The sequence below is a fragment of the Prinia subflava genome, chromosome 2 (assembly GCF_021018805.1).
Source record: "Prinia subflava isolate CZ2003 ecotype Zambia chromosome 2, Cam_Psub_1.2, whole genome shotgun sequence".
Classification (NCBI taxonomy): Eukaryota; Metazoa; Chordata; class Aves; order Passeriformes; family Cisticolidae; genus Prinia; species Prinia subflava.
In genome coordinates this window covers 77,384,243-77,409,692 of record NC_086248.1, presented here as the reverse complement: position 1 = coordinate 77,409,692, position 25,450 = coordinate 77,384,243, and the positions used below count along the sequence as shown (strand labels likewise).

The 25,450-nt window shown below is 40.8% G+C and overlaps 1 protein-coding gene across 2 annotated transcripts in view; it reads right to left on the bottom strand.

Moving 5' to 3' along the window:
- Nucleotides 1-25,450, bottom strand: part of AGPAT4 (1-acylglycerol-3-phosphate O-acyltransferase 4) — a 74,514-nt gene that overhangs the window by 28,243 nt on the left and 20,821 nt on the right. For both annotated transcript variants that reach the window (XM_063390638.1, XM_063390639.1), the window contains one exon: nt 7,468-7,637. In XM_063390638.1, the coding sequence (XP_063246708.1) occupies nt 7,468-7,637 (170 nt within the window). The remainder of the gene's footprint in view (nt 1-7,467; nt 7,638-25,450) is intronic.

Below are 25,450 nucleotides of genomic sequence, written 5' to 3'. Positions count from 1 at the left end.
ACTGATGCTATGCAACATGGTTTACCAACAGAAGAAACCTTAAACACTACAAACAACAGTAGCAATAGGAAGACTCAATTTGTGTTCAGTTTTGTTTATGAAAGGCCGGCAATACTTAGAGTAGCGAATCTCTCTTCAAAGCATGCTTCTGGAGTAGGAAAAAACAAAAAAAGCACTCTTCCTGTCTCACAGGATGACTGGTCCAGACACTCCACAGATAGTCTGTGATTTATCAAGCATTCAACATAATGAAGTTCTGTACATTAATCCTACTCCAGAATTTAACTCTGTCATCATCTCAGACTAACATCCTCTAGGGCAGGAGTACTGATTCCATATGGTCCTTTCCTGTCTCTTCCAAGCCAGCCTACCCTGGTGAGCTGTCCTACATTTCACTTGGTTATTTAATCAATAAAATGGCACGTGTGTGTTGTGTTCATAATGAAACCATTGCTTCAGCATTTCCTAAAAAACAGTGACATTTCCTTATAAGAAGGATGGGAGTAATTGCAGTCCAGTTTCTGACCATGGTACTATTATAAGCTAGCCCAAAAAGCTCTGCAGATGGATTCCAGCACATGGCATTTCACTAGAAATTACTTATTGGCAGAAGTTACCATCCACAGAAAATATTTTTTAGTCACTCTTGTTCATTTGGCTGCTACAGGAAGAGACTTGACCTAATTCTTTATCTCAGCTCATTTTTTTATCTGCTCTCCTTCCCTGAGAAGGAAAATACTTTAAATAATTAAGCTATCTAAAAGCTCGTAAGACTGGAAGGCAAGCGCACATCACACAGCTTCACCAGCAACTGTTACACAGAGGCAGAACAGAGGATGACAGAGTTCCATTTCTAAGAATGCAGGAACCATCTCTATCAAATGATTTAATGCTTTGTAATAACAGTGCTCTCTTGAGCATTTGAGAATTTCATAATTTCAGTGACGGGCTCAGATCAGGACTCCAAACCCACTGCTCCCCTGAGAAGCAGCTGCAGTAATTTCAGTTTCAAGCCATGTTGTACATTAGTCCCCATTACATGACAGCAGCAACACTGAACCCAGCCTCCTCTTCTAGCTCCCCAAACTGGGCACAGAGAAACAGGCTCTCCTTTTACCACTTCCCTGCACAATGAGGCCAACAGCAGCCCTATCACCATCCCCCCAGCAAGACAAGAAACCTCAACATGTTCTTAAAGTTTATTTACAGTAAGTGCTCAGTGTCATAAGAACATAAACTAATCTAAGTGTACTCTGCATGGAGTGCACAAGGCCTCCAGAAAACACTGTCTGAACAGATAATGTAATAGTCCTCCTGCAGACTTTAAAGTGAAGAAATTATAGTGCAGAAAGCTAGCTAAAATGACTATTTCACCATACCTACTTTCTAATACTTTACACGTTTTAGAAGAGCAATACAAGAGGCAGGAGAGAAGTTGCACCCGGCTCAGTGAAACCAAGAAAGGACACTGAGATAAGGTGTTCTGCAGCACAGGTATAACCATGAAACCACAACAGATGTCTGAACTCTTCCCCGGGGCACGTTCCTATTCTTTTACTGTGCTGGTGCATTTTTAAAATTTAAAAGTGCTCTTTTAGACACGTGGGAGTATGACTCCTTAGATGCACATAAAAATAAACTAAATCACCTCATACTATTTTATGCACCCATCTGTTCTAGGAGTAGAAGGAAGGCTAACGACAGAATTAATTAGAGAAAGGAAACTCCTCAGTGCATTACGCTGGCAAGGCTGTTCTGGTGAGGGAGGAATACATTAGGCCTCCTCGCAGAAGCTGCCATACAGGCTGGGGAATGGGAGGCTGGAGAGCAGAGCCACAGAAAGAGGCCTGTGTGTCCTGGTCAGTGGCAAGGTGAACATGAGCCAGCAGTGCCCTGGCAGCCAGGAGGGAAAACCCTGTCCTGGGGGCATCAGGCACAGCACGGCCAGCCAGGCAAGGGAGGGGATTGTCCTGCTCTGCTCTGAGCTGGGGCAGCCTCACCTCCAGTGCTGGGGGCAGGTTTGGGTGCCATAATATAAAAAATACATTAAACTATTGGGGAGTGTCCAAAGGAGGACCATGAGAACAGTGAAGAGCCTTGAGGGGAAGCCATATGAGGAGCAGCTGAGGGCACTTGGTCTGCTCAGCCTGAAGGAGCCTGAGGGGAAACCTCACTGCAGTCACACCTTCCTCATGAGGAGAAGAGGAGGGGCAGACACTGATCTCCGCTCTGTGGTACCCAGTGACAGGACCCAAGGGAACGGCCTGAAGTTGTGTCAGGGGAGTTTCAGGTTGGATATTAGGAAAAGGTTTTTCACCCCAAAGGGTTTAGTACTGGAACAGGCTCCCCAGGAGGTGGTCATAGCACCAGCCTGACACAGTTTGAGAAGCATTTGGAGAGCACCTTGTGTGATTCCTGGGGATGGTGCTGTGCAGGATCAGACGTCGGACTTGATGATCCTTGTGCGTTTCTTCCAACTCTGCATGTTCTGTGATCCCTCTTAAAAGAACTAAAACTATAACTAGAGCTGTTCTGTTTCAGTCATCTACCCATGCACAGCTCCTGTGAAAATGCCTGGGGGGAAAAATGCAACTGTAGTTGACTTCAACCACTAACTTTTCCTAACTTCACTAACTTTTCCTTTACTAAAGTGCTTTGGTTAATGTGACAGTTACCTCTAACCTTCAAATTCAGCTTGGTCAACAGAAAAACAATCATTAAAAAGTGATGATTTATTCAACGTAAGCTGCCCTCTTGAAGGAAGTCAAACATTTTTAGTTCTCAGAACTGTGTAATTTCAACAGATGTTTACTGAAATTACCACTGGACAGGGACAACTTACCTACAATACTAACATTTTAATCCAGGTTAATTTATATTGGCCAAGTCTGTTCAAATGAAATACTCATGAAGTTCCCCTTTTGTGAATGACTACACAAACATCGCCTTAAAAAAAGTATTTTTACAAACTTGCTTTAGTGCATTTGCCCAACTATGCTGTCAAAGAAAGAAAATCTTGATTACACATGTCCAGCCTCAGTTATTCAACACCTCTTGTTTAAAGAACACAACAAACAGCATGAAATCAACGTGCAAGCTGAAAGTGTCCAACAAAACTTGTTCTCGACTTTTAAAACAAGTTCATTGTAGTGCAAACCATGAGCAACAGCAATCTGCCTCACAAGTTATTTGCTCTGCAGGCTGCCTTCAGCACTGACATACTTTCAATGATTCTGACTGCTCTACTTTTGAAATACATCACTGCTTTGTATTATACTCTCTGGGACATCATGATGCTTCTTCAGTCCCTCAAAACCATCATTCCAGAAATTTAGTTATTATTGAATGAAACTTCTCCATGTTGCAAAGGTAACACAGACTTATCTCTAGCAAGCCTGATTTTGTCCCTTTACCACTTCAAATGTAGTTTAAAAAATCTGTTAATATATTAAAATGCACAAACAACCTATTGTGCCCATGCACCTATTAGCCTCGTACAGTAATATAAAAAAGTATCTTCTCACACCTACATTTAAGGCCACACAGCTTTTAAAACAGCAAGCTTCAACATAAGCAACTCTCAAATAAAATTAAGTTTCCTGACAAAGGTAGTTAAGGTTAAAACCAGCAGCCTTAGCTTTAAAGCACAGGCAATTTTTGCCAATATTAATGTCTTCATCTCAGACAAATGGTTGTTAAAATTACTAAAAAAGCCATTTTACTGCTGCTTTGTCAGACCAGACAACAAAGCAGTGAATCCAGGCAGGGAGCATATTGAAGTGCTTTTGGTAAGAATCCTGAATAACAGCTCCCTCCTCAGAACTTGCCCATGTCCTGATTTTGAGTTCTGGTGTCCAGTGGGTCTTTTTTCAAGAGGATGGTTAGCAATAAACCTTAAGGAAACTAAGGGTTACTAACGCATTTGAATGGGGACACAGTGGCTAGGATGTCCAACTAATAAGGTAAATCCTAGGACAGGAATGTCACAGACAGGAAAAGGGAAGGACACAGAGCAGAGAACCTCATGCCATACACGTGCAAGATCTGAGTCATTAAAAGAACACTCAGGTTCACAAACCTAAAAACAGGCAAGAGACTATGCCATGCCCAATCCATCTCCCAAAACCAACAAAAAAACACAAACCCAAAACCACACTGATAAATCAAAGCCACACTTATAGAGCTTTATAAAGTTGTAGGGACAATGGCAATTTGGCTATAAGGAGAAAGTCAGTTCAGGAGAAACAAGACAAGGAACAGAAAAATGCACAGGTTGAATGTTTCAACTAAGACTGGGAAGGGCAGTTTTCAAAAGGGAAAGACTTTTTTTTGGGGGGGAACCAAAGGAGCAAGACAGATTTAAGGATATTTAATATTGTTTTCAAATAAATAAAAACAATGTCTGGATTTTAGCTGGAATAGAGCTAATTTTCTTCCCAGTAGCTGTGTTTTGGGATTAGGAGGAGAATAATGTTGATACACATGGATGTTTTAGCTGTTGCTAAGCAGTGTTTACACTGCATCAAGGACTCCGGCTTCTCACCACCCTGTCAGCGAGTAGACTGGCAGACACTAAGAGGTGGGAGAGACACCACAGGACAGCTGACTCAACCTAGCCAAAGGGAAATTCCATATGAATCAGGGGGAAAGATGGCTGGGGACTGCTGCTAAGGAACTGGACTGTGGTGAACAACTCCATTATAGATCATTGGTTTTACACACTGATTCTTTTGTCACCATCATCATTATTTTTGTCTCTTCCTTTTCTGTCCTATTAAACTCTACCTCAACCCCAAATTTCCCCCTCCCTCCCTCAATTCTCTCCCCCATCCCACAGGGGGCAGGGAGTAAGCAAGTGGCTATGTGGTGTTTACCTGCCTGGATGGTTAAACCACGACACCCAAGCAAGAGTCAACATTTAAGGGCTTCATTAAAGAAATGTTCAACCTGTAAAACACTGAGAGTTCAACCACATGGTTGTGACACTCTTATGAGCAATACTGTTGTCTGCCAGAGCTGCAGGGCACAGCTGGATGTCACAACAAAGCCATTCTGCCTGCTGCAGCCAAGCACAGTCAGTTCCAGCTCCTTTGGCTCTACGCTGTCTTCACCTTCTCCCTCTTCCCCCTCCCCAGTCATCTCGCCTTTCTTCACTGGATTAGTTAAGGCAGAAGACAGACAGAAAAAGTAAAACATTGCCAAACAGGGCAGACAAGCATCATAACAGATGCAGGAGGCTGCACATGCAAGATTTCCTTTTCAGCAGCAGTGGACATGAGATCAGCCGAGTAAGGTGTTGGCCGATACCCAAAGCTTGCATAGAAACTTCACAGAGAATACAAATAAACATCATTAAATATGAACACCCATTGGCTCACAAAGTCCCTGAGCTACAAAGCACTGGAGGCTGTGACACCTTAGAAAGCCCTCTGTACACTTGCCTCTTTCCTACAACCCTTTTCCTAAATGCCAGCCTTAATGATTCTTACGTTCCTAACTGTGCTGCCACACCACGCTGTCAAACTTGGCACAGCGGAAAGCTCACGTAAGGCAGCACAAATCAAACCAACCCACGCTCCCCATCACTGCACAATCACCTACCCTTGCAGAGGGCCAAGTCAAGTACCACTACACAATCCAAGCAGGAAAACCACTGTTTGGCATTTTCCACTCTTTATGTTTTTTTAAACATGGCTTAAGAAGAACTTGGGCTGGTTGGCCCAAGAGGGAAATGCACTGCTTTGATAAGTAAAGACATCTATGCAAATGAGAGCACGTGGAAACGATTTCTTCCAGGAACAGTTTCCGGGAAGTAAAACCACAGTACATTACTCAGGACTGAAATAGTTTTGTGTTGGTTTTGGTGTTAGTTGTTTGGGTGTTTTGTTTATTTGTTTTTGTTTTGTTGTTAAAAAAAAAAAAAGGAAAACCACAACCAGCATATATCAGTTCCTAAAATAATCCTAAGATTAGCATAAATGCAAACTGTGTAATAAATGCAAGCAGCCAAAAAAAGGAAAAAATATATTCAGTTAGTGCAGCACAGTAATTTCAACAGTTGTTTCTATGTTGCGGTGTCCTTAAGTGTAGGTAACAACATAAAAATCTAAAACAGAGTCCTTATTAACTTGAAGAACTATTAACAAAAATTGCAGCTAGTGAGATTCCATCCAACCACACAGCAACAATGTAAAACAAGGTATTTTTGACCTTGTAGGTCCTATTACTTTGTACAGAAACAATCCTTCCATTTTCTACATTGGTGTTTTCTGAAGATGCACCTGACCCTCAAAAACACAGCTTTATTTTGAGAACTGAGGCCATTTATCTCACAAAATCAGACAGACTGTACTACAGCACTACCAGCTTTTTTTACACTTACATTTGCCTGCTAGGAACAGGTTTCCCTACACCTCCTACTGTTCCATGCCAATCCTCCAGCTCTGTGCTGAAGCCCCAGACTTTATGGCAGAAGTGTTACTCAGAAGCCAACAGCCATTTTGGTTACATGAAGAGCCTGCACTGCTTAGGTTCACTCTCCTCCACTTTTAAGGCCCCTTTTTATATTTTAGTTAAACAGACTGCCATTATTGTAATTTGAAAGTGACAAGAGTGGTGCCTAAATGTCCAGAAAATGGAAAGAGTCCAAAGCGAAGGCCACAAAAATCAGAGGTTCACACAATCCAAGGTCAGGACTTTTGACAGTGGCCAGTACCAAAGCTAAAAGGATGCTGCAGAACACTGCCAAAATGAGTCACTGGTCTTCTTTCTCATGAGGGAGGAACACTTATCTAAATCCTTTATAGACAGAGAATATTGTCACCACCACAGAATGAAGTCAGGTTGATTTAGGTAGGGGCTTGAATTATCCCCATGATCTGACAGGGGAAACAAAAAAGCAACCCTGAAAATGAATGCACATGAACTCCTAGCTGAATGCAGCAGTGTATTCAACCATGAGTAACTCATTCCTCCCCCGTCCCTTACTGCTTTTAGCTGGTCACTGCTTTCACTTAAGATGGCTGCTCTTTCTTTCTGAGAGAGGCAGGTCACATAATTCAAACTCTAGCTGTGGATTTGTACGACTACACTGGAAAAAGCAAACAAATTCTGTCATTTAACTGGGAAAGAATCACGGGATAGCTCATCTTCATGCAGCACAATGAACTGCAATTTTTATGTTGTTACTTGGTAAACACACAGAGAGAAATAACTGCAATGATCTCCACAGTTAAAGAAAATATCTCCTTCATCAGCTTTAACTGCAATGCTTTTAAAATTTCTGTGGTTTCCCGAGCCATCCTGTCTCCACATACTTGCACTGCACTGCCTTAGGTTCACCTCTAACTCTGGACAGCAGCCAAGTGAAATTCGAGCACCGATCTGTTAATTCAAAAACACAATTAACTTATTTTTGGGGTTTTTTTCACATCCAAGGAGATTTATCTTAAATACAAAGTAACTCACCCCCAAGACCCCAAATCTCTCACAAAAGTTCCAACCACAGAGAAAGTCAATTTCAAAGTTGTGATTAAGGATTACGATGGCATTCTCCTTCCCGTACTTGTGGTAACTCTCTGGGTCAGTGTAAAGGGTGCAGTCGGTGCCTGACCACCATTCCAGCAACATCACCATCTCTGAAACAAAGAACGAGAAATATGTGAATGTACACAGTATATGCAAACCCAAAAATTAGTAACATGCTGAAAACATCAGTCACCTCAATGGCATGTGGCAAAGAATGTGCTGTAATGAAGAACACGTAAGAGGGCTGTTTCAAACACAGCTATCTTAACAAGCAGGAAGGTGGTTTCTCAGCAGTATCCTAGTGACTATCATATGCCTTTCATTTCCTATTTGCTTGCCCCATTATCAAGCACAGGCTTGTATTGTAGGCTTTGTATTTGCTTTCCTTGGAACTTTAGGTCTGACCACAAGACCTGTGAATCAAACCTTTATTTAGTGAAAATGCTCTGGTCTGGGGCACAGGAAGTTGAGGTGAGTCAGTAAAGCCAAGAAGCTCGGAGAGCTCTATCTCCATGGAGATGGAAAAAGAAAACCTAACAGCAATGGCTCTCCTAAAGCAACCCATGTCTAGAGCTGGGAGTACCGTGGGACTAAATGAAAGCTGTCTGTCTGACACTGGAAAGGAGTCAAGGGACACATTTGCTTCCTGTCAAAGCTGTCAGGAAAGTTCTGAACCAAAGGTCTAATGCAAGAGGTTATTCTTTTTCAAGTGAAACACATCTCCCTCCTGCCACAGGAATGCCTCTGCTGGAAGGATGAGACATCCAAGACGCTCTCCTGGCTTACGACAAGCCTGAAGGCACCACAAATGCTCATTCACCTCAGGAAAGATGAAAACCAGGCCAGTCTTTGAAACACATTTGATTTCTTTCTATTTTGGCCTCCTGCTGGTCACAACTAGTGACAGAAAACAGAAACCAGCCAGGAACATGTCTATATTTCCAGTCATCATGAGTAAAATTAAGTGCCTGAAGCTCTTGGATGACATTGTGCTGTACACTGGAGAACATGCACTAATGATGTGAATGAATTCTATCTAACAGTGCTACAGGCAGGCTAACAGACAATCTCTATTCAGGTACACATTATCTTAATATGATAGAGGTGTGTTTACAATACAGATAAATGACTGACTTGTCAGTCCACCTGTTTACTTGGCAAACTAATTTTTCAGTGAAAACCAAAGATGTTCACATCTCAGCGAGGCACTGTGAAGATACAGAAGCATGTACCTTGAAGACTTCCTCTGCAAAGAGCTGCCTTGTGCAACACACTTAATGTTATGTCTTTCTAAAGTCATAGCTTTCTATTAGATTTATACTGGAAATAAAAGCCCTCCCCTCTCCTAAACACAGCAAAATTGAATAATAGCTGGGAGACAAAACCCCATCCCACACTGTAATTTGCAAACATATGTGGAATCTACAGTTATATCCTAGAGCAGAACACAATCACAGAAAAGAAAGGAAATTAGTGACAGGATTAGATCTTTTGCTTAACTAGGAATCCCACTAAGAGAAAAAATGACTGCCACATGACCTTCCCTCTTTTTAATACCTACTGCCATTAAATCTATTCCCTGGGAAAAAAAACCAAAAAGGCAGAGATGATTATATAGACTCTCTTGACAAAAAAGCCAACTTTACCTGAGAAAAAGTCATCCCATCAAGAGTGGATTTTCAATTTATTTTGTGTTTTGCTAAGGAACTTGAACAAAACGAATAACATATCATGAATCTCACTATACAGGTGTGCCACATGCATAGACCTCTTCAGTTTTATATATTCAGTTTCAAATACATTCCAAAAAAGCACAAATACATTCCAAAAGGCAAAAATATTTCTAGATGTGCTGTGATTTTTCAGGCTTCACATAAGCAGGGCTTTTGTTTGAGTAAATACTGCAGAAATAGGTCCCTATCTCCCCCACCTCACATGCCATTTGTCATTGACGTGCTCAGGCAACTGCTGCAGAAACACAAAGCAGACACTGAACACCACCATATTTAAATACATTAAACACCATCTGCCAGCCTCTAATTTTTCTTTACATGTTTCTTTCCCTCATCTTCCCTACCCTTTCTTTCCCCCTCTTCCTAGCCTCCTTTCTCCTTGTGGATCTCAGGCAATGATAAGTAGTGTCAGTTTGTGCTACTCTTGCAGTGTGTCACCAGCTTACTTCCACAGTCTTCCAGAGCAATTTATTACCCACAAACCTGCTGCGGTGGCTCAGCCACACAAGGTCACCCGCTCACACTCCCTCCCACCTTCACAGGACAGAGATGATCAGAGGACGTTTCTTCCTTTGTACACCAGTCACACTGTATAAGCAGAAACCAACTGCATAGTGGGAAGAAAAAAAGATTCTTTTGCCCCTTTAGTGAGGTTTTGGAGTTTCAACACCACAACTGAGCTGATGAATACATATTCAACCACATTGTGAGGGTTCCTACCTTTCAAAGCAATTCCTCCAGTGACACTGTCAAACAATTAAGGCAAAGCAAGGAGAAAAACCAAAAGAACTTGAAATCTCTGCTGCCTGCTTTGAAGGCAGAGTCCTTGCAGTGCATTACAACTAGCTTCAGAAGAAGCTGATGGCAGAGAGAAATCATGACTTCAAATACTTAATATGGATACCCTGTATGCTTAGAAATGTTGAGCTTTTTTACCTTTCTGAAATAAAAAAAAGAAAAGCACTCATCCTGCTTCAAAGAATACTCCTTCCTCGTGCAAGAGTAGATCGTTTCCTTGCCCTTCACTGCACAAATCTGAGCTGCTTCAATGCCAGGACTTCCACAACAAGTAAACAGGAAAAAAATCTCCAAAGCAGAGCTAAACTGTAAGTCATTATATGAAAAATAACATTTAAGGGAAGAAGGGAAACACACAGAGTTTTAGACTTCCACCTCAAAGTTTTTCAGGAATGAGTCATTAAAACAGTTAACACTGTTCTTCCATACAAGGTGTTAGTAATTTCTTCAGCTAACTATTCTTGGTAAGGACCAGATGACCTGCCGTGGTTCCTTTCAACCTTATCCACTCTGTGATTATGTGATAAACCATGGAAACATTTGCTTACAAGATTAACTATAAATTACCTATTTTAAAGTTCCATTAAAAGTGTAATTCTTATTATGAAGAGTATTGACTCAATAGGTACAATAATTTGAAGATCTATCTCAAGTAAGTGCATAACCATAATTTAAAGAGCTACAGAACCGTTTCCTTCCATGACATTCTTAATTTCCTTTAATCTCTGCATTTTCTTTAATCTCTGTTTCAAGACAACACCAAGAAAAAGAACTCAGAAAATTCTTATGGGAATATATGGTAAAAGCATAGCAAACTCTCCAATGCAAATCAAAGCAAGACAAGTGGGCAAGCTGTGACCATCATTTCAAAGAGCAGACAGGGTGAATGGCTGCATGATGAATGACTGCACTGCACAGAACACCGGGGAAAGCATTTTAAAAAATGCAAAAATAAGGCTAAAGACAGACTGACAGGTAGCATAGTGAGTGTATAGTCTGTGCCTGTCTGTGCAAGAATGACTTGCATTAACTTACTACCTTTCCAGATTTTCAGACTACACCTATTAGGGGCACTTCCTAAGCATTTTTCATAGAATGAAGTCTACAGGTAACTAAGAAAAGCAAGTCTAGATGTTCCCTAGACTACTTAAAAGCCCTCTGTACATCACAGACAGGGTTAAACCTCTGAATTAACTGCAAAGCTGCCTAAGAGTTTTTCAAAATTCTTCCAAGTATTCCTTACACAGGCTATTGTAGTGTTTCACTCTGCTGTCTAACCTGACCAGGTGTTTATTTCTGGTCTCTGCTTCCTTCTTCTCTGCCGGAGCTACAATTAATTATGAGGAAAACTTGAAGGCAGGAATTTTGCTTGCACTTATCAGGTCCATGAAACTAGAGCTCAGAGCTGAATATTGCTAGATGTCCACAGCAAAGTTTTAAAATCACTTATTATAAAAATACATATATATCTTTCCTGTGAGGGGCAACAAAAACTAGTTCTTGGGGAAAAAAAACCCTGCAGCTGGAAAGTCAAGCAATGGCTCTCCCCCTTCCCCAAGGCAAGTGGGAGGACACACAGGTAGCCCAGCCAGACAAAGCATCAGCTTTCCAGCTTCAGATTCTCTTTGCTGCATATGTTACACCAAGGAGGTACAACGGAGTTATCTGGTTCACTCCAGCGCAGAGGCCCTGGTCTTCCACCTGTAGGAAAATGCTTAGGGTGCCTGCTTTTCTGTGATTTTGTGGGTTTAAACAGAAAATCAAAATCCAGCTCCCTCATTCCTTAGCACCATCACCATGCCCCATTCCCTATCCCCACCATCTACCGCAGCTGGTGGTACCTTTGGACTTGTTTTCCCCTCCCTTAAAGCTGTCTTGCAGCATAAGTACTGTCTGATGGCAGGGAGGGGTATGGGGAATCCTGCACTCAAATTTAAAAAGAAAAACAAGCAAAACCCTTCTCTCTTGCCTTCAGGTCTGGTTTTGCAGATTTTTGCCCCAGTCTCCCTGAAAGACCCTATAAGCAACTCTCTTGAATAACACTTCAAATAATTACATGTCTGTGCTTTTAAGGACAGAAATCACCAACAGAGAGAAAGGAAGAAAAGGTGACTTTTAATTCCCCACTCATCACAATGAGTTACTGAATGTGCTTGCAAGGAGAAAGATAAGCACAGCACAGCCCTTCATATATTCAGGTTCCAAGTCACATTCATTTCAGAGCTTGCTTGCAGGAAATTATTTTAATGTACTTTCCTTCAACAATCATACATTCCAACACAGATAATGCGCTGCATTTGCCACAAATGGCTGAGGACAGTATAGCATGTGCTGATCAAAGGAGTTAGTACAAAAAACAGTGAAAGAAAATGTGCTGCTTGGCGAGTTCCTACGATACCAACATTTGCTTTGTATGGGCACCAAATCAGGCAGCTGCATCTTTTCCGGATGTGGCTTCTTGTTGTCCGAAACAACACTGGCTTTTTCTACTGTGTGCAGAAGCAGCACCACAGAGGAACTGCTTAGCAAAGAACAAATGGTTGCAGCTCATTCACTGCAGGTCACTGTGCAAAAGGAACACCTTTGTTCCAATGCTTTCATCTAAGCAGTTTTCTATACACATGCACACACAGCCCCAAAAACATTTTTTTGAGTTAGGCATCCTTGGCCTACTTGTAGGTTTTATTATTTTAAGCCTGCATATATTTAAGAAATACTGCCCCTTCCAAGCTATTTGAATAAACCATTCACTGTTACAAATGGTACCCCATGACCAGTAGGTTTGTTACAGAGACCTCAACATTCATTTCTTCATGGGAATTAGTTATCAGCAGAAGGGTAATGACAGCCTGAAAGAAGTGCTAAAGCTACCAATTCCAGCTAGCAGGTGATCCCAAGAAGCTTGTGGGAAGAAGTCACAGACCCTCTTACAGGGCAAGTTAATTGAGAAGAAACAGCATGTATCTGTCCTGAGAACACATGCACGTTTTCCATGCTGGTGGATTCATATGAGTAACTTCTGCCTCCTCTTAAAAAAAGCCTAATCTACAATACCAGTCAGAAGATAGCTGGAAAGGATGATTATGAAGCTGCTGTTTATGTCACTTCCACAATACCTGTGTACCTCCAACATAGTATTCCACAGACAATTCTGTCACTGTCTGTTCTGTATCCCTACTTTCCCTAAATACATATGTACCAACTCTCCTTCCTCTGACAGGCTAAATGGGTAAATAGATAAATTAACCTTCAATCAACTGTTCTCAACTTGAATTTAATGTAAATATTGCAATTTCTCATTTAAACTTGAAGGCGGCTTTCTGCATGCAAATCCTATCCAGTTTTTCAGGTATGCCACAACTGTCTAATAAAAACAATACTTTTGATGACAAATCATTTACATGATCCATTTTCCCTAACCCTCTCCCAAATGTGTTTAACCAGCCAACATCATCCCAAATAGTAAAGCCCAAATAGGCTAGAGCCTCCTGCTAACCGTGAGGACAGGCAGTGCCTGTCACAGTACTTCACAATGCTGATCAAACAGCACTGCTCTCAAGTAATTGCCACCAAACCCACAGCCTGTGGAGGAGCCCCACACCAGAGCAGGGGGATGCCTGAGAGGAGGCTGTGACTCCATGGGAGACCCATGGAGAGAGGGGCCCTGCTCCCAAGGTTGGAGCAGCCTGTCCTTGAAGGACTGCACCCCATGGAAGAGTGACCCATGCTGCAGCAGTTTTGGGAGGACTGTCTGCCCGTGGGATGGGCTCACACTGGAGACGTTCATGGAGAGCTGTCTCCTGTGGGAGGGATCCCACAGTCCAGCAGGGGAGTGACTCCTCTTCCTGATCAGCAGGAGAAACCGCAGGTGAGAAGCTGACCATAACCATCATTCCCTGTCTCCCTGTGCACTGGGCAGATCTGGGAAGGAGTGAGGCATGGGGAAAAGTGTTTTTAAGGGCTTATTTTACTTCTCATTATCATGCTCTGATTTTGTTAGCAACAAATTCATTTCATATCTCTGAGCCTGTTTTGCCTGTGATGGTATTTAATGAGTGATCTCTCTTGGTTCTTGCCTCAACTCATGACCACTCTTAAATTTTCTCTCCTCTGTTCAGCTGCAGAGGGGAATGAGTGAGAGGCTTTGGTAGGTGCCTGACACCTGGACAGAGCCAACCCACGACACAAGCACATCAACAATACGCTCTGCTGAGGTGGCTTCCTGGGATGCAGAAGGAACTCTGGAGAGTTATACTCTGAGTGGTTTTGTCACTATGCACTAAAAAGCAGATTTTCTGGGTAAGAAATACCACAAAAATTTCTGCTCTGTCCTTAGTATAAGGAAGCATCTGATCTCAGTGAGCAGGAGCTGGTGTCAGGTTCCATGAATATTAGATTATGCTTTTTATTAAATTATTCAGTATTTGATGTACACAAACCAGGAAGCCTAGGACATTCATCTGTACAAGCAGAGACAGGCAGCAGATATGAGTGCTGAGAGAAGAAACATGAAGGAAGTAGTTGAGAAAAAGTTAAAACAGTGTTAAGTGTTCCGCAGTGATCAGTAATGCAGCATTTGATAGCCCTTATCTGATTCGTTTGGGCTTGCATAGCAACCACTTTCTAAAGAGATTATCAAACAACTTTCTTATTCTGACCCACAGGCTCACTGGGACAAAGCAAAACATGACCCGATCCATCAGAGATCCCTCTCCTGTCATGCCTTCATCAAGTGTGACTGCACACCATGCCTTACCCCTCAGGTAACTTCTGTGTCCCACTCATGAAGCTGTTGAAGCAATGAAGCTTAAATCAGCAGTACATACTGTGTTACTCCGGTTCTCATTTGTATGGTTAGGGTGGCATACTGCTTTCTAAATCCCAAAACAGAAGCTTAAATGAAAGCAGAGTGACCTACATTAAGCTTAAGTAAGTGCCATCTTAAAAGGACAGAACCAAAAAATCAAATCTAGTAATTACAGAGTGGTTACAAATCAGGTCTCAATAAACACCAAATAAAAAATACTTGCCATCAGGTATTCAAGTTTCTACAGTTACTTTTCAAGTATTTGGCTGATACCAGAAAGGCCAGGAAAAAAAAAAAGGGACTTCAAATCTACCACTTCCAGGCAATGTTAGGCTTTTCATACAGTGCAATAAAAGAATCTGCTATTAACAAACTTTGTGGATGATACAAAGTCAGAACAGAGTTGACTAATCAGATGACCCTTAGAGGTAAAGTAACATAAATGAAATTAATTTTGATGGGACAATCATTGCATCCTATTTTGTAGAACTACTAAAAACAGAGCCTCACAATTTGGAAATGACAGAGAATTATCTGGGCACATTATTTTGCCACTGAACATTTTTGCTCCATTCACATAATGCAGTCCTAAGCAGGAAAACGATGGCATTAGGACGTCTGTTCTGGAGAAAAGGGAATCGCACATTGCACCACTGAGAGAATCTCTGGGCCAGCACACCAGCACCAGACAGCCATGCTGAGGAAGGAACACTGAAACAAAGCAGATGCAGACCAGGGCTGTCAGGATGACCTGAAAGTAGGAAAGTTTGGCTCACTGGAGCCAGAAGAGGATTGGGTGAGCTTCCCAGGGATAAGGCTTATGGATAAGGACAGTTAATAGTACAGAAAAAGAACAATTTAAGCTAAATACCACTAGCAGAAGAACATCCATGTCTAAAGTGACTGAAAATACAGGCATCCATTATGAAGATTCTTCTGATTACTTTGCCAGATAAAAATGCTTAGCAGCTTTGTAAATTGAGTAAGAATCATCTTATAAACACTACATTATACTGCTGCTAGAAATCCAATGATTTGAGAACTCCTTTCTAGCCCTATTCTCTGTAATTAGGAAAAAAAGTGAGATTTTCCAAAGAGACTGCCTTACAGACTTCTGTCCTCTCACTGCTTGAGAAACACACTGCAGACTGAGAAACACTTTGCTACCCCAGGCTGCAATGAGCATTCACTGGATCAGGGGGAAGACAGTATCTCTCAGCAATGAGCAAAGGCTTCTGTTTAAACAGGGCAGCACCAGACAGAAACCTTTCCCAAGGGAGTTCTCTGTTGAAAATTGCCTTCCAGGAGGCCAGGACCTCAAAATTCAAGCATCCAAATAAGCAAACATGAACCAAGTTAATGGATGTCAGTCTTAACTTGTACTTATTCAATCACAATTGACCTCTTTGACATGAGGCATTATAGGGTGATGTGCATTGTCCAGACTCAGGTCTCATGCTTTCATTCAGAGCAAAAGTACACACTCATGTGACTGGGTTTATTTTGCCATATGCATTAGGGAAGTTAATTGACTCAAGTGAATCATGTTTAACTCACATACTTAGTAAGAAGACTTGTTTTCACATAATTTTTCTCCTTCTTGCAGGTATTCTTGCAGTAGCCCTCATTTCCATACATACAAATTTATCCTCCTTAATTTCAAACAAAAAATCAAAAAATTGGGCTTTAGAGGAGAAGTATTTTGGAACAAGAGAGACAATCCCATTATTTTTGATGCTTTAAATCCCTGCCATCAACACATTTAACCTGCATTTTCAGCTACTGACAAGAACTGACATGAATTTATCTCTGAGAAAAATGACTGATGATACAAAAACCCGAGTTTCCAAAGTGAGAAATCTCCAGTACAAACTGGAAGAAAACTGAATTAGGAAGCTGAACAAAAGGTAAATTAAATCCTAAGAAAATCTGCAGTGTTTTTAAATAAAGCCTCTAGTTATCGAGAATTACATTTCACAGAGGTGTAAACACATAAAATGAAGGAACTATGGTGTGTGCAGAATGGCAGAACAAGAAAACCAGAGATAATGGCTTCTAAGATTTCTATACTTTTCCAGTAACATTTAAATTTGGATTTTGATTTCAGATAACTGGTGCGCTCAGGAGAAATACCTACATATTTCCCAATATAATATGCTATAATCTATTACTTTTTAGACTGAAGTCAAGCCATATAACTTCTACTTAGTCTTCTTACGCACAAGATATTCTATCAGAATTTCAATAATGGAAGAAAAAACTGACCAAGTACCTGTATTATATCTTTAGAGTTAATGGTGAATAACCACGGAACCTCTATCACTGAGAACACTGTTCAGAACAAAACCATTACTCATTTTTCACTTGCATTCTATGAATTCCCTCTCTCTGCCTGTAATCTTACAGCATCTCATCACGTGAGGTCTTGAGAGACAAGAACTATGTCCCAGTGCTTATTTTAGCTTCTTAATCCCTATCAGTGACTTTCACAAAATGTTCTTTAGAGAGACAATAAGGTCAGAAACTACAAATCAAACAAATGGCTTTCATGAATTAAAAATAAAGTACTACAGATCAAATATACTTATCAAGTTTCAAGCTGTGATTTTTGTACTGGGTGCAGCCTGTAACCCTTCAAGATGATGTTATCCAAACATATAAATATGCAAAAATTCCCATTTTTTCTCACTGAAGAATGTAATACCCATGAAAAAGTGCACGTTCTGTTAAGACAGACACATACCCAAAGTATACAACAATATTACACCACACTTAAGGACACTAGTGCCTCTCAATTCACACTTTGCTTGAGTGTGCTTGCATTTCTCTTTCTTCAAAGCTTTTAGAAAACTAATCCATCGTAACCTGCTCAGACAGCCTGCAGATCATGTGCTCCAGCAGATGAGGATACAAATGTGCCATTTGCTTGTCTAACCTCTCACTGCTCAAACTGAATGGGTACCCACAAAAAAAAAAAGAAAAAAAAAGAATTACTGTCTTCCTGCTATGTAGTCCCCGTGGCTCAGCATAAGTGCAAGAATTCTGCACAGAGGGGTAATAAGCTTTTTGTTTTTTCACATCTGCTGCAAGCAACAGTGTTGTGTTCTTAGAACTATTTCTGTTGAATAATCTTCCTGGAAAACAGAGGTTTAGCTTTCATAGTCCATGGAAATCCTGCATCATCAACAGGCTCCGAGCTTACCCTTGTCTATTCATTTTCCAGAAAGAGAACCTCGGGAAGTTACAAAAGGCAGGCCATGCTTCTCTGGTAGCCCAAGCCATTTTTCTATTTAGTGCTTTGCAAATTATGAAGAGCAGCAGCCAAACACACCATTTCAGGTTGGTACAGAAAAAGTTTAAAAGGCACAATCTGACTTGTCATAGCAGTAGTAAAGACCTGTCATACAAACAAGTCATGCACATGTCAGGAGTAGAGAAGTATCACAAAACCATATGCATATGCGTTACTGATATTTCTGTCAACTTTATCAGTATTTCTGGCACCACAGAAAAAAAACCCAAAACTTTTCAAGATTTAACAAGGGGATAAAATATTACATAAAGTATACCAGGTACCAAAATAAACTACCATGACAAACAGATCAAAACTGTAGAGAAATCTCAGAAAAATAACCACCAGCGTATTGCAAGTCAGTTATTGCCTTGAATTTAGCTTTATTCCTTTCTGAATTACCTTTGCCACCTTTGTTGCCTCAGCTTTCTCAAAATGAAAGACATGCAGGATCCGTGTGACTCACTGACTTGGATGCAGCATTTATCAGCTTGCAAAACAACAGGGGCTTCCCACCTTTCAGGCCACACACACTACTGATTTACCATGGATCAGAACACTCTGCTTTAACTCATGCAGGCTGACACTTCCTCTTTGATAAGGAAGACCTACAGCTTTTTAGAAACAACCCTTCTTGAAGGCCATCCAGACTTCTCACAGGATTTCAGACATGCAAAAATAAGCACAGTAACAGCATCAGCTCTATCAGACCTATCAAGTACAGACTGCACCTTTTAGGCTGCCAGCTGGCACTGTGCCAGAGGTCTTTGTGGTTCTGTGCAGGCCATTTGGATCTCCTCTGAAGTCTTGCCTAAAAAGCTGGAAAGCAGAAAGCCAGTGCAAATAAACACTATTTACTGTTTGAGTTTACTGAGCTGTATTTGGAGGCTTAGAGAAGAACCTCCTCTGGTATCACTACTGCTGATTCAATGCCTTTGCAACACCTTGCATCATAGAAGAACTAAGAAAAAGGAACAGGAAGGCCTTGACGTCCTGTCTAATTAGGGGCTTGTTATTTGAAAATGGTGTCATTTCAACATGTTCAAATCTTTCTCCAAGTGGAATTGCCATGTAATGCAACTGCAGTGGAGGAAACATCAGCTTGTTCAGCTGAAGGACAGAAATCACTCACGCCCTAGGTTGCTGTAAGCATCATTCCTTTCAGCTTTTTTCCGACCGCCAAGGGTGTGACTGAGAAGCTTGTGAGACAAGTGTCTAGCTTCAGCTAGATGCCATGCAAAGGTTTTCCAACAGCCTGTCTCTGTGGGACAAAGCTTGCATGGAGGCTTCCACAAGGAAAAACTCAACCCACAGTCTTCCAAATCTAGATGTTACAGTGTATCAGATAACTCCTTGACATAGTAAAGCAGCGGGCAAGTGAGCAGTTCTCAAAGTTCAACACGGAAGACTTTGATTTATCAACTTTATGCAAGAGGTACATACTCTTGAAGAGAAACAGTAGAGCTGCTTCTGCTGAGGGTCCAGCACCAAATCTGATAAGCAAGTCTCTCTCCGCTCTTAGTGGAGAAAAAACCAGCTGAACAGCAAAGAAAAAAATAAATCTAAAAGAAGATTCAAAATGCTGTTTTAAAACATACTTAATTTTTTGCAAATCAGAGTTGGCTATTTATCAAAAAGCCGACATAACAAGCAATTTGGACAGGAAGGAAGGTTTCACCTGCCATCTCCCATTCCTGCAAGGAGGGCACAGAGGGAGCCCTAGGCTGGCCAGAGCCCACTGCTCACCCTTTAGATGTGGAGAGTTAAGACAGGGTATGCAGTGTACAGAAGCAGCCTTCAGGCGAGCATGCAAGGCAGTGGTTTTTTACAGGGCACTGGGCACACACAGGCTGCTCAAAGAGGAGCTCGCTGGTAATTGCTCCGAGGCTGCACTACACAGAGGCAGCCTGTGACTAGAGTGATATGCTAAAAGGAACACTTCAGAAAGTGTGTCATTTGAACGTAAAAGTACAAACAAAGCTTCCACTTTAAAGTGGTAACAAATCACCTCTGCCCAACACTTACTAATTTATCAACACAACTTCAAGATAAAAATCACAGATTAGGAGTGAGACCAAATATATTGTGCTGTTAAAAACCAAACCAAATATTGATGGTGCACAGATTGTTTTTTCCCCTCCACTTTTCTTTATTTCCCTCAAACATACACTGACATTTACTTAAGTTGGCCAGATTCTCCACTGGCATAAAAAAAAATCATTGTCTCAGGTCTAGTTACTGTTAACATCATGCTGAGTTACACAAAATAAGGATTAGACCCATCACACCTACTACAAAACTAGAGCTTTATCTTGCTTTGATCTTCTTAGCAATTTCAACTCAGTGCTTGCTTAGTCATAGAATTAAAACTTGCATACACATGTGTATGAAGTGGCTAATGTACTAAGTGAAAAATAGGTCGCTTTATTAAAACATTATGGCTGTAATTTTGAAGGCTGACATCACACGATGATAGTTCTGGTGCTTGCTGTCTCTTAGCTCCATGACCAAGATCCATTTGATTTTCTTATAAAATTAAGACAACAAAACAATATTGATAAAAAGGAAGGTTCACCCTTTTTGATGGGTTGTCATCTGTGGTTTCTCAGATGACATGTACAAAACAAAAAGTACAAACAGTTTAATATGGCCAAGCCAGCATTCCTGTAATGCAGTCAAGCTGAAATTGCTTTGGGAATCAGGATCAGAATCAGATTTAATGCAAGATCTCAAATGCACAAGCCTTCATGGTATACAGGAAGCTAGAGTGGGCTTTCCTCATAGGGGCTACGATATGGTTAAGACCTGTAAATTAAGGCATGTCTCTAGTGTTTGAACCAGTATTTCACATGGGCACACGCCCTGCAAAGGACCCTTCCAGTTACTGCATGTGTTCTGGCACACCACCTCACTTCCTAGCTTCACTCTAGTTCCCATTCCCATACTGCCTTCCCTCTCAAAACACATGCACATCATTCAAGTTCAATCAAATAGATTCTCTCCTTCTAACAGAACGTCTACAACATGTAAAATCACGTATTTCTTCAGGTGAGGAAGAAATTTTAAGTCAGCATATGTATTCTTGAAAAAACTTTCAAGTGATCCTTCCTTCTCTAGTTCACTTCTGAACTAGAGGAGTGGAGAAATATAGAAACCAGTTTTGTTCATTTCTTTAGCCACTGTTCTTTTAAACTATCTCCATGCTGCAAATTATAAAGTAACCATCCCATCAGAAAAAAAGCCATGAAAAATAGCTGTACACACAAACATGTAATTTCACAGTTTTTTTCTGTCTTTTATCCTGACACAATCTGCCTACAAAACAATTTCTTCTCACCAAGTTACACAGCGTATGGAACAAAGCCAGCCTCACAAGTACAATGAGTTTAAAACACATACAGATCTGCAGTAGTCAGTGTTTTGAAATGCTCTTTCCAAACCCTTTGGGAAAATTAATTATTTAACAGCTACGTGCCAGAGATATTTGTCTCACGTTGAAGGCTCCTGTTATCCTTCTTCCCCAAGGAATGTAGCAGTACTCCCACATTTCAACAAGCCAGCAGTTCCTGGCTTGGTAACAGGACCAGTCAGTGCAGATAACAATCAACCAGGCATTTCCTCCTGCTGCTTTGCCCACCTGGACAGCCCCCAAAGGTCAGCACCAAGCTCCTTGTTGAAGGCCTAATGAAGCAGTGAAGGGAGCAGCAAGAATGACCTTCCAAACATAATACCAGTGATCAGTAACCTGTGCCCTTCCCGACAGACAAGCTCGTCTCAGAGGTTTCTTCCACTAGTATTTATTTTTCGTATCTCAAGGAAAGACATCCAACAGAAGTACCCACCTGCAATAGGCACTGGTCACATAGGAAAGCAGACAACCTTCCTTTTTTTAGTCTTCCTTGCTTAAAAATGCTATCATGATTCTAGGACTTTTTTTACAGCAAGAAATCAAGGATGCATGTTGGAAATAAAGGAGACACTCCAGCATCCTGATTCTGTATGAAGGTCAAAGACAGCAATATCATTCCCACACTGTTTAGGGTAAAGTACTCAAACATTATTTTCCACTTTCTAATACTGTTCACAGGAGCCACCTGTGAAAAACAGGCCTGAAGATTCATATGGCACTCCAATATCCTACGCAACACGGGAGGAACCTAGCATACCACTGCTCTTAAAAGAGGTCCAATTCCCATCCCCACCTTTGCAACACAGAAAAAAGAACTTTAAAGAACTTTTCAAGGACTTCTTTACATGGCCCATACACTGAGCAACAGCTTAGGACAGCTCTTTCCCGAAAGCTTTAAGTCACTAAAGCCAACAGTGTAACCTACACAGTTTGGGCTGCTCCAGGGACACTGCTTGCCCTTCTGCTCACCTGCACCTGCAAAATTATCTATTTATGAACCATCATTTGATTTCCACATGAAGAAATCTATCACATCTCAAAGATTCATGGATCTGCCATTTGAGGTTTTTTAATTCTCACCTGACAACTGCATGTACCAAAAAGAAGCTACAAGCTATTGCTGTATAACCAGAGAAATTTAAATCACCTTTCAAGAGACCCTGAATTTTAGGCATGAATTAATAAAAAGCCTATGAAGACATAAGAGATACAAGCTCCATGGTAAACTTTAATCCAAACAGAAATTTTCTTAATTCATCGTATTTAAAAAAATACTGAAGATATACTGTACTACACTAAAAGAAAAATGCTCTATGGTCTTGATTTTAAACTAGATAAATTAAGTACACAAACAGAAAGAGGTATGTCAGCTATTTTGCTTGTATCTCCCTCCTTTAATCAAATAATAAAGTTTTAATTGATATATTTTGGTGGGTAAAAATATAGCCCAATCCATACAATGCAAGCACTTTTCTGAATACTGCAAGCTTAATATCTCCCTCCCTATCTTTTGCCTTTGTAAAAAGAATAGCAAAAGTCTGTTATATAGGCCCTAGAGATAAATTATATGATTTTGAAGGAAGTAACAGTTTCTTTAGCTCTCTATGGTTAGATTTCCAGTATAGAGCCCTCAGCAAACTGCAGAGGATTAGCACACTGCACATCTTTAGAAGAGATACTCTAAGAGACAAGGGAAATACCTGGAAAACATCAAAGAATAGTATAAGATTCCTAGGAAATTAAAAAAAAATCCAGTAGGATAGGAGAGTAGCTCCTTTACAGCAGTGAAGCTGTATTAACGAGAGCCCCTGAGAAAAGCCTCCCAGCTGCAGTTTTCCAAAAAACAAGGGTAAGCTTCTTTCCAAGTGCCATCAAGAAATTGAGTTGGTACAATCACTGTTTATACTTCCTTACCTAACACAGGCAGATACATTCATTCATCAAAATCTTTCATTAGCAGTACATATTGATCTGGGGATCATTTAAACAGGGTCATGTAAGTATAGCATAAGAGCAGTACAAAATTTATGTACAATGAAAAATCTCACTTTCATTTCAATTCAAGTGGAAGCCCCCTTGTTTTTAACTCTCAAAGAAATTGTGCACTTGGAGATACAATATACAGGAGACTGAATTTAGAAACACAGCTAAGTGAACTTAGAACTATGAAAGAAATGTTGGTTATCGAGACTCCAGTGCAATTTGCTTGAGTCCAGAAAAAGCACACAGAAGTAATGTACGAATAAAAATGTGCTAACTGAAGAGCAAAACAATTTATACACAAACAATTGCATTGTAATCTCTTTATGGTTCCTTATTTTCCTTCTAATGTTATTTTGGCAAGGAACAAATTGGGTCTGGAAAACAGGTAACTGCCTTTCCGAAACCAAGCAGATGAAAAAATTATTTTGCACACATTTTTATTTGGCTTCTTATTCACAGTTAAAGGATCCCTCCTTCTGAATATGGTGTTGGAAAAAACATATTTAAGCATATACTACTCCAAGATGGATGTAAAGGAAATTCAGCAACAGTCTCAGAAGTGAGAAAACAACACAATCCTTAAGTTAGAAGCCTTAATCTGAAGGTTGCAAGCAAATCACAGGAAACAAACACCTAGCCACAGAAGAGTGCCAAGCATGTGCACTCAGAAGCTCTTTCATCTGAAGTGTCACACTGAAAAACCTCAAGTATCTGCTGAAAAGACATCATGGGCCCTACTGGCTTGGAAATCCTCCTGCCAAAAATTAGTCAGATATCAGATACTTTCACTGGACCAGCTGCTGAAATTCTTGTTACAGGATGAGCCCGCAAACCTACCTCATGAAAACTTGCTGCTATGAATGAGGAAGAATCACTTAGATGTACACTTTCAGGGGTGCACATTGCCCAAAAGGGAGCAGGAAGGGGTAGAAAATGTAGCAAATCAACAACAAATGAGGCAAGACAATGCACCTCACTTGGACATTACACCAGTAGATCTCTTCTCCGACCAAACACAGCAGAATTCAGTTCCTGCAGTGGTCCTTCCTGTGGAGGTACTGTGCTTCCCTGGAGAAGGTGGGATTACTGCTAGTTTGTTTATGCTTGTAACTGGTGATGACTGAGCTACTCCCTGAATCTTTGCTTGAAGTTTCTACATCATCAAGGGACTATCCTTCAGTTTCTGCACCATTTCAACAATAAAATCAGGCCTATAGCTAAAATGGGGTTTCTACAAATATGAAATGATCTTTAGATTGTGATATTTACCCTTAATGAATAAACAACTGTAGCATCAGAATGTCTTCAGATTCTGTGCCACATCCTGGATCATTAGATATGTTCCTGAGTTATGCTGTGTCAGATAGAAACGCTTTTCTATAAACACTCCAAAAGCTATCCCAGTTCAGGAATTTAGGAAGCCTGCTAGCAAGATCTTATGTTTAACAAAAGGTGCTAGAATCTTTGTGATGTGTGATGCTAGACACCAAACAGAATGCAGATCACCTATTGCTTCCTTGCCATCTCTCTTTCCAGTCTGCAGACTATCAGCTTCACACGTCTTCAGATCAGGAATCTCACACACAAAAAAAACGGAAAATGAAGACAAATGACCTCTACAAAGGCTCCAGCAACAACAAAATAGTGATAGTGAAGATGCCCTTTTCATTAAAGATCAGATTAACTGCCTCTCCAGCTCTTCACTAGTCTTGTATAGAAGGCATCAGTATCAAAAGCTTTTTTCACATTCATTTTCACAGAAAGCAGTTCCTTTTTCCTGAACTGAGAGCTGAGCATAACAGATCATATCCCTTGCAGGCTGAACTAGAACTCTGGTAAAGGTCATGCACAGATGTCATTCAAACAACACACCTCCACCACGCTCACACAGCATGCCTGCA